Source organism: Aquila chrysaetos, chromosome 5 (genome assembly GCF_900496995.4).
Source record: "Aquila chrysaetos chrysaetos chromosome 5, bAquChr1.4, whole genome shotgun sequence".
In the NCBI taxonomy this organism is placed as follows: Eukaryota; Metazoa; Chordata; class Aves; order Accipitriformes; family Accipitridae; genus Aquila; species Aquila chrysaetos.
This window is the reverse complement of record NC_044008.1, coordinates 50,823,649-50,839,083: the sequence shown is the minus strand read 5'-3', so window position 1 is coordinate 50,839,083 and position 15,435 is coordinate 50,823,649. Positions and strand designations below refer to the sequence as shown.

At 43.6% G+C, this 15,435-nt stretch overlaps 1 protein-coding gene across 3 annotated transcripts in view; it reads left to right on the top strand.

Annotated features, from left to right (window-relative positions):
- The first annotated feature begins 222 nt into the window (after positions 1–222).
- Positions 223–15,435, top strand: part of HDGFL3 (HDGF like 3) — a 40,142-nt gene continuing 24,929 nt past the window's right edge. For 2 of the 3 annotated variants that reach the window (XM_030015310.2, XM_041123602.1), the window contains exon 1: positions 223–739. In XM_030015310.2, coding sequence (XP_029871170.1) covers positions 656–739 — 84 coding nt within the window. In that variant the 5' untranslated portion in view covers positions 223–655. The remainder of the gene's footprint in view (positions 740–15,435) is intronic. The other variant, XM_030015311.2, reaches the window with a different exon arrangement.

Below are 15,435 nucleotides of genomic sequence, written 5' to 3'. Positions count from 1 at the left end.
CGGGAGGGACTGGAGCCGCTCTCTGCTCTCCTATTTTCATAGAAACCGATCTGTGTACCTAGAAAATAACAGGAAGGGAAAGCGCGGGGGGGAGGCGCGGGCGGGGGGGGGATAAGAAGATCCTGTTTTCGGTCGCTGCCCGAGGAGTAATTCGGAGGAGACGGCTCCATATTCCCGGGGCCGCGGCGGCTGCGGCGGGGATGGAGCGGGCGGCGCGGGCGGCGTAGCCAGCTCGCACGGGGGGGCCGCGGGCAGCGCCGCGCCCGCCCGCCGCCGCGGGGTGAGGGCTCCCCGGCCGCCCCCGCCCGGCCAGGCGCCCCGCCGCCAGCCGGCTCCCTGGTACCGGGGGCTGCTGGGGTTGTGTCCAAGGCCTCCCCCTCCCCCGCGTACACACTCACACACACACACACACACACTCACACTCACACACACTCACACACACACACACCCCATCTCCTCCTGCCGCCGCCGCCGCCGCCGCCGCCGCCGGAGAGATCGGGGATTGCCCGCGGCCCGGCCCTGCTCCCGGCTGCGCCCCGTGCCCGGGCGCATCGCACCCCGCGGGGGCTCGCCCGGCTGCCCCCGGGGCGGCGTGTGCGGGGCGAGGGCTGTGGGAGGGCGGGGGGACACACGGCGGCTCCCGCGGCGGCTCCCGATGGCTCGTCCGCGGCCCCGAGAATACAAGGCTGGAGACCTGGTGTTCGCCAAAATGAAGGGGTACCCGCACTGGCCGGCCCGGGTGAGTACCGCGGCGGGGGCGCCCGGCCCCGGCCCCGCGCCGCCGCCGCCCCCCTCGCCCTCCTGCCGGGCGGGCAGCGGCCGGGCCGCGGCGAGCCTCCGCCGGAGGCCCCGGCCCCGGGCCCGCCGGACGGGGGGCCGCGACGCGCGCCCACCCCGTTATTATTGTGCATCTTTTCTTTGATCTGCAGATTTCTCCCCGGCCCCCCGGGAGGAGGAGGAGGAGGAGGAGGAGGAAGAGGGAGAGGGAGAGGGAGAGGGAGGGAGGGGGGCGAGCGAGCGCGGGCTGTACCTGGGTTGTTATCGCGGGGAGGAGGCTCGGGGAGCCGGCAGCCCTGCCTGCGTGACAACGATGCTGTTTATTATACGCCCTCCCTCCCCCCGGCTCCCCCGTGGGGCAGAGGGGCCCCCACCTGCCCCCCCGCGGCCGGCGCCCGGGGCAGGGCAGGGCAGGGCAGGGCGGCCGCCTCCCCCCGGCCCAGCGCGGCCCAGGGCCCGGGCCGAGGGACAAGGCTTCGGGCCGGGCCTTGGCGACCTGTGTGAGGAAGGGGCACGGCCTGGGGCAGGGCCGGGTCTCGAGGGGCCGTGTGGGGAGGCGGCGAGGCCTGGTGGCGCGGAGGGGGAAGGGGCCGAGGCCCGGTGGCACAGAAGGGGGAAGGGGCCGAGGCCTGGAGTCGGGCTGCGGTTGTGCCCCGGCGGCCAGGGCGCCGGTGGGAGCGGGAGGCATGGCGCGGTGCGGAGAGGTTGGGTGAGGTGAAGCTGGGCCTGGCTCTGAGGCGCGGCGGGGTCCGCGCTGGGTGCTGGCTTCCCTGCGGCTCAGCGGCCACCCTTCCGTACGCGGGGTTTTGGGGTGTTGGGCCTCCTGCTTTATTGTGTCTTTTACTGTGTTGACTTTCTTTCACAGTCCTTTGTCATTTTTTGATTTACGCTGCCGTGATGTAACTGAGGTGGAAAGGCATCGTGGGCATTCGGCAGTCAGATAAGCGCCCCGTTGTATTTAAACATCCATTTTTGGTGCTCCTGCAGTAACTCGGAGCAGAGCCTTCTCCTGCTGGGGGGTCTGGTACTGTGGCACACTTACACGGCCTGTCCCTTCCCTCCTTTTCGGTCACTGTTGTGTAAACTCGCTGTGTAACATGTGTCGTGCGAACTCATTGGCAGGCATCAGCCAGTGAGAGTCTGTATTTACTTGTCTTCTGCGACCTTACCAAGACGATTGGGTAGTGCTTCATGCCATCATTTTCTGGTCAAGGAAAGTTGCTGGTCTTTGTAAAGAGCATGAAGATAATGAAGCGTTGTATGCGACGCGCAGGAAAACGGAGATGGGCAGGATAAAGATGGACTGACGTTTAGCATTGCCCTTGACAAGAGAATCCTGGAAAAGGGTGGGTGTAAGTGGTGGAAAGGTGTCCTTAGTATAACTAACTGCGGAAGCAGGAGAAGAGGTGTTGAAGAGCAGACACCGTACAAGGAGGGAAGGCCAACACCACAGGCTTAAGCAAAGGTTGGTGAAGAAAGGGTAGTGAGAGAGTGCTAAATATCTAGAAGCATGTAAATAAGGTGGTGCATTCAATTATTTTGGCAGAGCAGGCTAAAATTAGCATGCAAAAGGCCGAACTTAATCAACACTGGGTTGCGGTTTTGTTATTCTATTATTATACAGGTTGGTGGATATACTGCCTAAAAAATGGCAATTTATGTCAGCAGAACAGCGTGAGCCACTGAAAATTGACTTCTTTCCTACCTCTGTCATGGTTTAATTTACTGTGAAAATTTTAATGTGAACAGTTGAGACCATTACCACATTGAAGCATGTTAATCCCTTTCCTTTTTGAGCCTTTGTAAAACTCCCATTTGTTTACCCAGAAGCAGAACAGGGCCTTTTGTTTTAATGACGTTTTCTTTCCTTTAAAAAAATCATTATATGCTATGCAGCTGGTCATAGCCTTCGACTGGGTGTCTAAATAGGTACCTGAATGGCAATAATATCCAACAGAGTACATCTTCACTAGGAAAAAACAGGTGTGCTCTTAACATAAGTTACTTCCTTTGTGCAAACTAACAGGATGTAAAGTTCAAGTGAAGACAAAGCAGTCTCTAGTTGTAACATGACTTAGCAAGCGGAGGTAGAAACTGTAGAGAGCCTAGAATCTACCATCGGGTAGGGAGAGAGCAGTCAGGCTAGGGGAGCCTTAGTACTGGGTTTTAGTTCACCTGAGTGTCAAGAGGCACAGAATGTGCTGCTGTAAGACGTGATGCAGTTACATACAACTTCATGTTAGATCGGGCTGATGTCTGCCTGAACCTAACGTATTGCTCATGAAAAATACAGTTCATACCATCTTTACTAGGCCTTTTCTTCATCTTGGTTGCCAAGTTTTGCCTGATGCAGACTTCCTTAAGCGAAGGAAAAACCTAGTGAGGACACTAGTCTTTATTTCATTTTGCAGAAAACATTATTATTTATAAATAAGAAGAAAAGAAGTATTTGAGTTGAGAATGCAACTCAGATACTCTGATTAACTGAATGCCTTTTATCCAGGGGGGTCACTTGTTTCCAGATCCTTGACTGTTTGCCACCTACTTCTTCATTCATTATGCAATTAGCGTGTTTGATCTTTGTATTGTCATGTAAAAACTTACATTATTTCATGCTAATATACTAGCTTAATAATACGAGTAACTACGTTTAAATGGCAGTGTTATTGCCCCTACCAAATGGTGTTTTGAACCTCTGAGACCTTTGGCATGAATTTCCTGTCTAGGGACAAACTTCTTAAACTGTGTTTAGTAAACCTGAGAAGTGTTAAAGCAGGACAGAAGGACTCTGCCTACCCTTTAAAGAAACACACAGACATAACTGACCTGGCTCAGAATCAACCGTGTATTTTTGTGTGCATGCGTAGTGTCATACAGAAAATCTAACTCAGATCCCTGAAGCAGTCCAGCTGCAGTAGTGGAGATCTGCATCTAGCTGAGTTACTCTTGTCTCTCATTAGGTATAATGCTCGTGGGCTCAGCCAGCTCCATGGGGCACAACATTGCAGACATATGCAGCGTAGGCAGCAATCTCTAGTCCTAGACCGTTAGCTTTCCACCCCACCTCTCTTTGGAGGTATGTTGATACAGCAATCAGCAAGAACAGGACCTGCAAGCCTGACTTTCATCACTGTGAGTAAAGAGAGAGAAACCGTGAAGAAAGTGGCCAGATAGTGATGGTACGCCCAGGGATCATTGAAAAATTTTGTCTAATAATTGATGGTGCATTATAGCAGTCAAGCCGCATTTAAAGTTCCTTTGTGGATTGGTCTAGAATTAATTTGGACCAAGCTTGCCACACTTAGCCAAAACGGTAATGGCCAGTAAATCTTATCTTTACATATCCTGTTAAAATAGAATTGGTGAATAAAACCACTCTCTTCAAAAGATGCTTTTAGATACTTGGTGTCTGAAAGATGTCACTTAGGTCTTATTACCTAGAAGGGCTGCTTTGCATTTTGGTATCACATTTTCTTGGGCAAAGCCAAAATTTCCTTTAGCTTAACTGGAGGACAGTGAATAGGTTTACGGTTTAGGCCCCAAGAATTGTATTGAAGCTTAATAATAACAGTAGATAAAATACTGGCAGCAGTTTGGTTTAACACGGTTTTCATGTCAGCCTGTGATGTCAGTTGTCTTCAGATGCTCATCAAAAATGCAGAATAAATACCAACTGGCCAGGTCATCAGTCGCTGTAATCCAACAAGTAAGTAATTGTGTATCCAGGGTACATGCAAAAATAAAGGGAAGATGCTGTTGTGGTTAAAATATAGGAAATAAGGATTTAATTAATTCTACATTTCATGAGTTGTCTTTGCCTTTGAAGCACTAAATCCCTCTGTGTCTTAGTTCTCTGTTTGTAAAAGACAGTTAACAACACTTTTCCCTTTAAAAAGGTGTTGTGGAGACAAAATCACTAACATTTATGAGTTGCTTGACTACTGCCGTGATAGGAGCAGTATTAGCACACATAGACAGAAAAAATCTCTTTCTTCGCATACCCTAGTTTATCTAGGATAGATGTCCTGGTTTATTGAGAAATTGCCCCTTCAATAGTCACTCAGATGAGATAAAAGGGAAAAAGTAGTGGTAGATTCAGAAAGATCAATAATGGTGTTTGTTTTATGAGTGACCCTGAAGAAACAATAAGCACTTAGTTGCTGAAATTAGCTGCTGATTTAAAAATAGGAAGGAAGCTGTTAATGCAACTGTAGAGAGTGGAGGAGAAAGTCTGGAATGACCTCAATAAAATAAGAGCGTGCCCAAGTAAATGGCTGATGCCATTCTGATTGAACAGAAATCTAGGATCATACAGCTGGGGAGACAAGAACTGTATTTGGGTAAACACAAGTAGTTTGTGTAGGGATGATAGAGTTGATTTGGGACAATACAAAAGAGATCCAAGCAGGTAAGACAATGTATTTTACTGTAAAACACATGGATGTTTAGAGCTGTTTAGAACATTTTGTGTTGGGAAGAGAACGCAGCCTTTAAAGTGATGGTGTCACGCTAAATATTATGAAGGTGTATTTACTGTCTTGTGAAGGTGAATATCCTGTTTTCTCGACTCCTGTTTGCCTTGTGCAGTCCCTTTATTGCTACTCTGAATTAACACCTACTTGAACTCTGGATTTGCTGGTTAGCTGACAATCCTCATATGTAAATGTCACTATTAAGCATCTGCCAATAGCAATGGCAAAATGGTATTTGGGGCACTTTAATGTATTAGAGTTGCAAATGGGTATGAAATTTTCAGTATATTGCTTAGAGTAATACATAGTAAATGCTGTCATTTTAATGGGAACTAGTGTCTGTGGTGGGCTGAGCATCATAAATGTGATGATTAAATGATAGTTTTTAGCTGAGTGCATTTTTTTCAGTATTGTTGGCTATGTCCCCCATCCAGCAGGGCATGAAAGTAAGACACCTTAAAGTAATTCAAGGGAAGGGCTTAAAGGTGAGCTTATGCTTAAAGACTTTGTTAGACTAGAGCCTAAAAAGATAAGGCTAATAACACTATAGTATTATAGTGTAATATAATATTATAGACTGTTAAAAGGAATTACTGCTACAGAGTGACAGAATTCCAGAAGACTTTCAGTATCAGTAAAAAAATTTTAAAAATATATTTTGGACACTGCTACGCAGGCATTTTACTAAATAAACCTCTCTTTTCCAGTTCAGTGAAGTATGGATGGAGCTAGTGGGTTGATTGTGGTGAATCTCGTGGTGTAGGACCAAGGCCTGTGTTATGACATAGTTTGGTAAAATACAAGATACTTAACCAGGTCAGTTATAATTGCAAGTATGACAGCTTGGAAATATCAAACTATCAAACATATCACAGAAGAAAGATTCTACATAAGTGTTTGATATTTAAAACAGACCATTTGTTTTCTTATTAGTATAAGGATAAGGGAAGGTAGGTTTCCCTGGCAGGGTTTATCTTTTTTGGCAAAGAATGACAGACAAAAATCAGATTAGATCCAGAAAACTTCAAAGGGTCCATCAGAAATAGACAACAGATCTTTCTCTGTGTTTTTCTGCCAAAACCCAGTCTGCAGTCTTTTGAGCTTTTCTCCTTGGCCGTTTGGGACCTGTCCAGTCCTTCGCCATGTGCTTTTCTCCTTTTTCCCCTTTTGGTTGCTCTGGTTTATGACCTCACTTTTGCCGTGTTACTAAATATGAGTCTCCTGTGACTTCTCCTTTACCAACTCAGCTTCTTCCATCTCAATCCCTCTTTAATTATGTACCTCACTCATACATCACTCTTCAGAGATCTGCAAGCAATTTTTCATGGCAGGTCTCTGTTCCTTTCTGAGATTAGACATGATTTGCTGATCACTGCAAAGGTCTGTCTTAACCTAGGAACTGAGGGTGAAGTCATGGCTTCTTCAGGCAGCACTCTCATGACTTCTGCTGTGGTGCATCTGAAAAGAGCACATTTGAGGCAGTGAGTCCTTTATGGGATTGTTTTTTACTTTCTAAACCTTCTGCACCAGGTTGACACATGTTCCTTAGATAGCATTTAAACTTTTATTTGCAGATATCTGGTCATATTTAGAGTAGGTGTGAGTGCCTTTTCAGTGACTTCATCAGCTCATTGAGTACTGTTTCCTTCATATCCTAAAACAAAAATAACAAGGAGTGAAGTGTGAATTCTCCTAGTGTTCAGAAGGTGGGGAACCTCAGCAGCTGATGGTCTTTCTCCACGCTCCTGCATTCTGCTTTAAGTGTGACTTAAAAACAGATTTCATCTGAGGATTGTAGCATAAAATGGGAGTAATTTTTATACATAAAGTTGAACCATAGCTTACAGTAAAACCTTTCCAGTTGCTCTTGTTTGGCAAACAAATCATTTTGGGGCCAAGATGTTCTATGTTTGTTGTTAGCACAGCAGGGATATTTGGGAAAACTTCTTTTAAATTCAGTTCTTTAAATCTCTCTGGTTTGGGTGTTTTTTTTTTTTTTTTCTTTGATTAGTTTAAATAACTAGCCCCAAATGTGCAAGTCTGATCTTTCTGTGTAAATGACAATAGATGAATACATTTTCTCCTGCAGTGTCAAGATTTTAAGTCCAAATGAAGCTAACCCAGAATGAAGACAGTTGTCTCAGAAGTTTTGAGGCAATAAGCAATTAAAGTTTTTCATACTGTACAGACTTTTTGTTAGTTATTTTTCCTTGTAATTTTGAAGTCACTGAGTAATTTTCATCAGCTGATCTCATGGAAATCATTGGATATATGTTTTGTCTGAAGGGAGGGTGCCCCTTTCAGTGAAATCTGTAGCCTGTCAAGTCAATCTGTATGTTCTTACTGCAAAAAGATATGAGAAATGTTAGTTTCCATTACATTAATTGACAGATCGCTTCTTTTTATTATCGTGTAAAGAACCTTTTAGGACCCCCAACTGGAATGAATTTTTTGTAAGCATAGACAGCAAAACAAGGGCTGAGTTTTCAGTCTTAACTTTTCATTTCCTGATTTCCCCATCACAATAATGCATTAGCGAGTCTTCATACATTTAGGGTAATAAAAATCCTGTAAGCAAGTGATTCTGACAGTAAGTATATACAATTGTCATTTGAGGATAGATGAGAGGATTTCCTGATAATGCTGGAAAAGTGATGACAATGTAGAGAGCTTGGACATTATAACTGTTTGAAATGGTGTTGTCTGAGCAGTAAAGACCTTTCCACTGTATGCTCGAGAGGCATAAGGGAGAATGAGTCTGCCTGAGGCCTCTCAGTAATACTGTAATTCAAGTGATAAATATAGCAACAAACACTGGAAAGTAGCCTGTGTGGAGCAGGCAGGAAGAGGTTGTGCAGCCAGCTTTTTAAAGGTGTTAGGAATTAGCTGAACATCAGTACTTCGCTGGGTCTTTAGGTACCTTGGTACTTTTCAAGTCTGCCCCTGTATCATCTGTATCTCTGATCTCTACGTACCATGGATATGTATGTGTGTGTATACACATACCTATTCTGTGCATAGGTATACAGACTCCCATAGAAAAGATAGATGCTTAAAACATAGGTGTAGCACATTGCCATGGTAGCACATCACTTGGCTCTGGACTCCAATAGAGGCAGCATCAACAGAGGAAGGCCCAGTAGTTTGGCTGAAGCACAATAGGAGCAACTAGAATGAACAGTTACTTGAAAGATTCCAAGAAATACTTGGCAAACAAGAGAGTATCATGAGGTAAAGCTTCTAAAACTTAAAGAAGGAAACAGATCCTTGCTTCCTCCTCTTGGGAAGGTCTCTGCATTACTGGCTTTGCACATCTGAGATTGTTTCATTCATTTGTGTAACAGCCAGTTCTAAACCTGATACAGAAATTGGAAATAAACTGCAGATTCATTTCCAGTTTTCTTTTATTCTACTCAGACTATTTGACGTGACAGTCTTGATAATACTTACTTTTACCTGAAGCATATACGAGACCTGGCTTTGGGGTTGGGGTTTTTTTGTTTGTTTATATTAATTTTTTGTTCTAGAAAACAAAAGGAAGGTAAGAAATTTGAGTAAATACTGCAGCATCTTAACAAAACAATGAACTTCCCATGTAATGATGTAGTTCCTATTGCCCTGTTCTGAAGTTCCCCATCCTTCACATGGTCTCAGGCCAACCCAAATATTATCCTTGGCATCATTGCTGCTCCAAAAAGACACATTATGTTCTTGAATTTCAGAAGGATTTAATCTCTGTCTCCTGGCCTTTTGTAAAGCCCTGCTGAAATCTGAAAATGCCTTCAGAGTCATCACAATGGGAGGAGACGACATTGTACTGTGCTCTGGGTAGGACAAAGCCCAGAGTTAGAAAGGACAGGTGTCCATAGGCTTTGGTCTCTGCCTTAGAAAAGTACATCTAAATCTCTTTCAGTTTTCCATTAGCAGACTGAAAGGATAATTAGCATAAATCTGTAGCCCCAAAAATGCAAACTGGAAACAAGTGTTTATTTTGCCTTGCAGCAACGTGTAAAAAACCTAGAGAGAGGCTGTTTGCCAGCTCTGGTTTGGCTGCTTGAATAGAAGACATCATGTAACAAAGGAGGAAAAACAGGGCAAGGAATATCATACACCAGAGAATTTCTTTAAGACCATCAGTTAACAAAGCATTCTATGTACAGCAGAGTAAGTAGGGCCAGGGAGGAAGGAAAAAATTCCAGACTGTTGGGACCTTACAGGTATCACTGTGGTGTCGCTGATGTCAACTAGGAAACAGTGTGTCAGCCTTTGAAGTCAGCAACTTTGTACACCTTGGGCTTGGAAAGCACCTACCTGTGAAGCCACTCAGAAAGTAAAACCACACTGAGGCAATGAGTAGAAGAAACTTTAAGTCTGGGAGAGCTTGAGTCACAATTGCACAATAATGCAAACCGTTTCTGGGAATCAATCCCATATCAGACTGGATTACTAAATGTACTAAATATAAGTACATATTGAAGCTTAATAATAACATAGGGAGTGACCTTACAGAGATACGTAACATCAGTCTGGAGGTGCAATCCAGGTGGGAGAAGCAGCAGGAAAGTACAGATAAAGGAGCAAATGCTATGGGTGCAAAGAGCAATTCTGGAGTTGCTGTCCTTCCCTTGATATGTTTGTGTGTTTTGCATAGGAAGTCATTGGATACAAGCAGCTCTTTTTTGCTAGTTTTTCTTCAGCTCCACAAATCTTACATTTTACAGTGTTCAAGCCTCCATGAAAGGGATACAGTGAACCCCTTCTTTTAATTCCTGGAGGACGAGGTATCCTCCTCCACATGAAGACAACAAGAATGCAGGTCTCCGTTCCTGGTTGTTACCATAGTCCTTAACCTATTGTTTGGTAACTAGGAGGCAGTTCCTCCAGCTCCTCTTCCACATATCCTTTGGGAAAACTTTAGATGTAGGGCACTTATGGTTCACTTTTTGTATGGCACGTATTAGTATCTTCCCATTTCAGCAGCTGTGGGGTGGAGGGGAAGGGAGGAAGGCACTGATGGAGTGGCGTTTAGACTAGCACGTGCCGTGGGTTGGCCATCCTGACAAAGCAGCATAAGATGATGCCAGAAAGCAGAGCACTCTGCCACAAAAGGAGGTTTGTGTCCTTCCTCCTCTCAAGTTTTGCCTTTCTCTTTCCTACTGCTTGTGAGAGACCACCCAAGCACAATGGCTGAGGGGGCTCCAGAGCCAGGAGGCATGGAGGGGTGTGATTTGCATCCCATAGCAGAGGTGAGGCCGTCCATGCATGGCCTGTCTTCCTTCCTTGGGATGTAGTTTATTATTCATCACTGTATGTAAATCAACCCCTCTGGCCCCATTGATTGCTTTTTGGGGTGTGTGTGTTGACATAAATACCTGTGTATTTTTCTTTAGCTTCCTTCAACTTGTTACCAGCCTGTACGGCGATGTCCTGCACAGGGCCAAAATAATTTTCCTGGGTGCGGTCGCACCACGTGAGGGTTGTCTGCCAGCTCTCTGGCAGGATGTGTGTTTGCATATGGGGATTTCTGCATATTGCCTTGACCTTTGCAGCACATTGGTTGTTCAAATGTAACTTGTGGTCCACTATTGGCTTCCTGTAGTGTTGCTGCTTCCAGCTTTCTCTCTCTTACATTGCCAATCCTTTTTCCCAGATGTGTTAGCTTTTTCCTTTTGCAAACTAAATTTTGGTTTACTTGCAGCTTGTATTTCTCACAGACCCAGGTCTCTGTGAGTCAGTTGTCATATTGGTTTTACCATCACTGGATGTAGTGACGTGACTGCATGTTTATACATACATACATAGGAGCATAAGAGACTATCTTTGTCTTAATATTTGCAAAGGTTCCCAGCTTGCTGTCCCACATGCCTCTTCCAGAACATGGAAGAAGGTGTTAAGTGAGGCAGCTCCTGGCAAGGAATACACCTAAGCAAGGCATCTCATGCCAGGCGCTGTGCCCTAGTGTAGTGGCATCTTTTGTCATCTTTTTCTTAAACTAATTAATCGCTAGTCAGTTTTCAGCCCAGATGTCGCTGTTTCCATCTGAGCCAGTGTAAATTTGTATTTCTGTAAGGATTTCTTCAGACGCTATTATCTGGAATCCAATTAGGTAGCGTTCATTCAGGATTAATCACATGTGGAAGTGTTTGCAGAATTGAGGTTCCTGTGTTCTTAGCAGTGTCCTATTACCACTGTGTTTCATTATCCTCCAGCAGGCATGGGCTTGGGCTTTTTATGTGTTCTAGAAGTAGCCCTGTGCAGATCCACTGCAGGGCTGGAGGCTTGCTGTTCTGGTTGTTATGGAATAGCGGAAGGAAGATGATACCTATCCCGTGTCCCAAAGGCAGCAAATGAGTTCGACTGCATAAAGATTCCTTGATTTCAATAAAACTGCTTACACGTGTGCTGCAGTGCCTGTAGAAACATAAAGTAGGACCACAGCCTAAGGGAAAAGGCAGACGTTCATCTTAAAAAAGAAAAAAAAAAAAAAAAAGATGACATTCCTTACTGCTGTGCCTCTCCAAATACCAGGGCTTTTGAAAGATATTAGTGGTGCAGCAAACTCCACAGATAATTCTTTTCGTATGGTGTCTGGATCAGGTGACTCACATATGTTCACATTTTCAGGTACCCCTTTTGCTGCTTTTTATCAAGAGTTCTTTTTAAAAATCTTCCTCTTGTGCAAACTTTATTTTACTTTGTCACAGTCAGTATTTCTATCACAGCTTTTAGAAGAAGGTAGCACAAAGTTATTAAGCCTGTGGTTAGAATTTTAATGTCTGCGAAGATACATCACCAGTAATAAGCTTGTTCTATCTGTTAATATTTTGTTTTCTTTGCATTTATTTGAGAGACTCTGCTTGGAGCTTTTTATTGTTGTTAAGGGAGTGGGTCAGTTTTCTGAGCAGGTTTTTTGAATTGGTACTTCTGGTAAAATGACAAAAATTCCTTGTTAAAGGATGAAAACAGGTTAGAGAAGACACATTTGTCAGACAGGGCTCTTCAGCATTAAAATTCTGTGAATGTTTTCTCCTTATCTTTTGAAGATATTTTATGCCATCTCCTGCCTCACAAATGAATGGGTTCACCTGCGTATATAATTGCCATGTTATTGTGCTGGATGGGATCTGATCATACAAAGACAATGGCTTTGTTTATGCTGCCAAACTGTATGCCCAGCTGTGCTTGCAGGATCAAGCCTCTAGCTGTTAAGTTTCTAGAAGCCCATAATAATAAAGATTTTAGTGGCAATATGTTAAGAAGAAACACCACCTTCTTTAGCAGATGTGGGAGCAGGGGTAACAATTTTTTAATGAGAAGCTTATACTTTTTCTGAAACATTTGCTGCTAGATGAAGGTGTTAGTTTACTTGTTTGTCAAATGTCAGCAATACAGTTGACCTGGTATAATAACAGGGGTGTCAGGGTTGTCTCCAATGCAGATTTATTAAAAAGGATGCCATCATGACTGCTACATCTAAGACTGAACTGGGGATCTTGACAATTAAAAGCAATGTGAGCTAAAACTCGTTGGTTGTGGAGCATGGTTTGGACGCATCATGGGTCATCACCAGTGCATTAAAAAGTAAAGGCAAGTGACACTTAGAATTAAAATTTTGAATACTGACTGAAAGGCTTTTGGTTGGATTTTGTTGATTTGTATGAGGTATATATAAACACTGTATCTGGATCCTAGGAATAATTTGTATGTGCAGTGTTCCCTAATGTCCTTCCTAGTTCCAGATATGTATCTCACTGACCAAGATCTCTTTTATGTGTAATTGCCTTTTCCCAGTTATTTGCACAATATGAGTCAGAATAATACACTTTTTCTTTACAGCTGCTTTTTAAAACAAAATGGTAACCTGATTTAAAACATGTTTTTTTACTGAGCTGCCAAGGGAGAGTGCTAAGCTCCCATGCTTAGTATGGATGCCGTTCCTGAATCAGAGGTAAAGAGTGTTTTAAAAATTTAATATTAATGTATGCGGGAAAACAGCTATTACAGTTCCACATGTGTAATTTGTCCCTTGACAGCCTGTATCCTTTTAAGATCATCATTTCTTTAAAATTAATCTTCTCATTACCCCTCCAAGTCCAGTATAGAAATGAGAGCGAGCAATGGCCAGAACCCCTTGGTCTTGTTTGGAGAAGGAAAATTAGAGAAAATCAGAGACTTTGGGAAGAAAGCAGATTCTGGAGTAAACTTTGTGACTTCTGTAACATAACTGCAGCTGAATCACCAGGTTTTGTAGATAACTCGTGTTCATGGAAACACCATATTCTGAGAGGTTATTTGAAAGAAACATAAAATACTTACAGATACCTCATACACATATTCATGTTAACTTATTGGATAGAAAGAAAGGATGTTATAAAGTAACTCTTAATCCTACAAGTGTATAAACATATAGGCAACTTCAAGCCCATGGTTAATCCATGTAAACTAAAAGAGAGTACTCACATGTTTGAAACTCATATTTAGTGTTTGTGGTGTAAAATATAATTTTTAGAATAATGGGCATGCCACCCTAGCAAGTCTGATCACTACCATATTGATATTTTTATCTTGTCTCTGACATTAATGCCACTTACATCTCTAAAAATACATCTTTTTGTCTTTCATGTTTTTATTATTTCGAGTAGTTTTTCTCTAACATGATTTAGTAATTAGGATTTAAGTTTGTAGGTCTGTATTTACATAATGGAGTGCTTTGTACATTTTTATATAAAGAGTTTCATTCCTGTAAGCTGCTGCTTGAGGGTTTGGGGGGGGGGGGGGTGAGGAAAATGTTCATTTTGATAAATAAGGTTGTTAATCTTTTAGGGACTATCTAAGTAAATTTCAGCAACATTATATTTTTGGTCAAAACTAAATGAAAACTCTCATTCTGAGGTTTTGGAAGCAGAAAAACAGGCAGGTGGGGAGGAGTATGACTTGGCTTGGAAAAACTTGTTCCTGAGTCTCTTTAGGCAGACAGATTAAAATTCCTGAGAGTTTAACCTAGACTGAGGGACTTTGCAAAGAAGGTATTTGACACCATAATGACAGCTCCTGGAAATCTTGAGCAGAGATTGAAAGCAAACCCTGTAAAAATACCAAACTTGGGTCCAAGTGCTGCACAGAGACCACTGTGACTCCACGAATCTCTTTTCATTCCATGGTTTTAGCGACCCAGTCAACACAGGCAAAAGTTCCATCTTAGCGAAATAGTCTGCCGTTTTAATTGGTTGGTTTGTACCACAGATGGTGGCTAAGGCTGCGGGAGTAATGGAAACAATTATTTACAGACAGTTGTTAGGTTTATAGCAACCCTAGGCTTTCTACAGATGCCAAGCTTTTCTGCAGGTACAAGTTTGCTGTTTGTCAGCAAACAGGAAAACCTGCCTTTGAAAAATTATTGCAAATCACTCCATTTCATTGGCTTTGCAATTAGATTTCATTGCTTCTCATTCCCCTCAGATTGTGTACATGTTGTTGTTGTACGTGTTACTTGCATCACAACAAAATAATTGGCCTGTGTGCCAGTGGTGCTTGGTGATTATACTTATCCCATAGTCTCAAAATCCAGACTGAGGCCTCTCCCCAGCCGAAGAGTCCTAGTCCACCATCTTCACATGAGCACCCTAAGTGCCATGATTTGGTGCTCTGAGCATGCCTCTGCTTCTGCAGTCCTCAGCGCCAGAATGTAGTGTCTGTTCAGGGACCTCCACCACACTCGGTGCCTGCAGAAGATACCTCTTCGTGTGGCTTCTGTGCTGTGTATGCAGCTCAGCTGGTGCAGACGGCCTGTGCCTGCAAAAAGGTGGGTAGGTAATAGGTAAATTAGTTTATGATAATGTGAAACAGAAGTTTATGTTTTGAAGTAGTTGCTTAAATCCTGCAAATAGGGATTCTGGTGTGAACACATACACTCAGGTATTTAAGATCATGAGTCTTTATGGTCCATGGGTCCACAGAGAGCAACATAATGAAGACAAATACATGCTGAGCTGTGTCTCCATTCCCTCTGGAGGACTGGTCAGGACACTCATGTAGTCTCATCAATACTGCTGCACCCAAACCTCAGAAGGTTGCAGGACACTAAAAATGTTCTGTGCTTTTAAGGGACAAAGATTTTGTGTTCTTTTCCCATGTAACAGTAAGCATTTTTCCTATGCAGGCACTTGTTCAGTGACAAGGAGTGTTT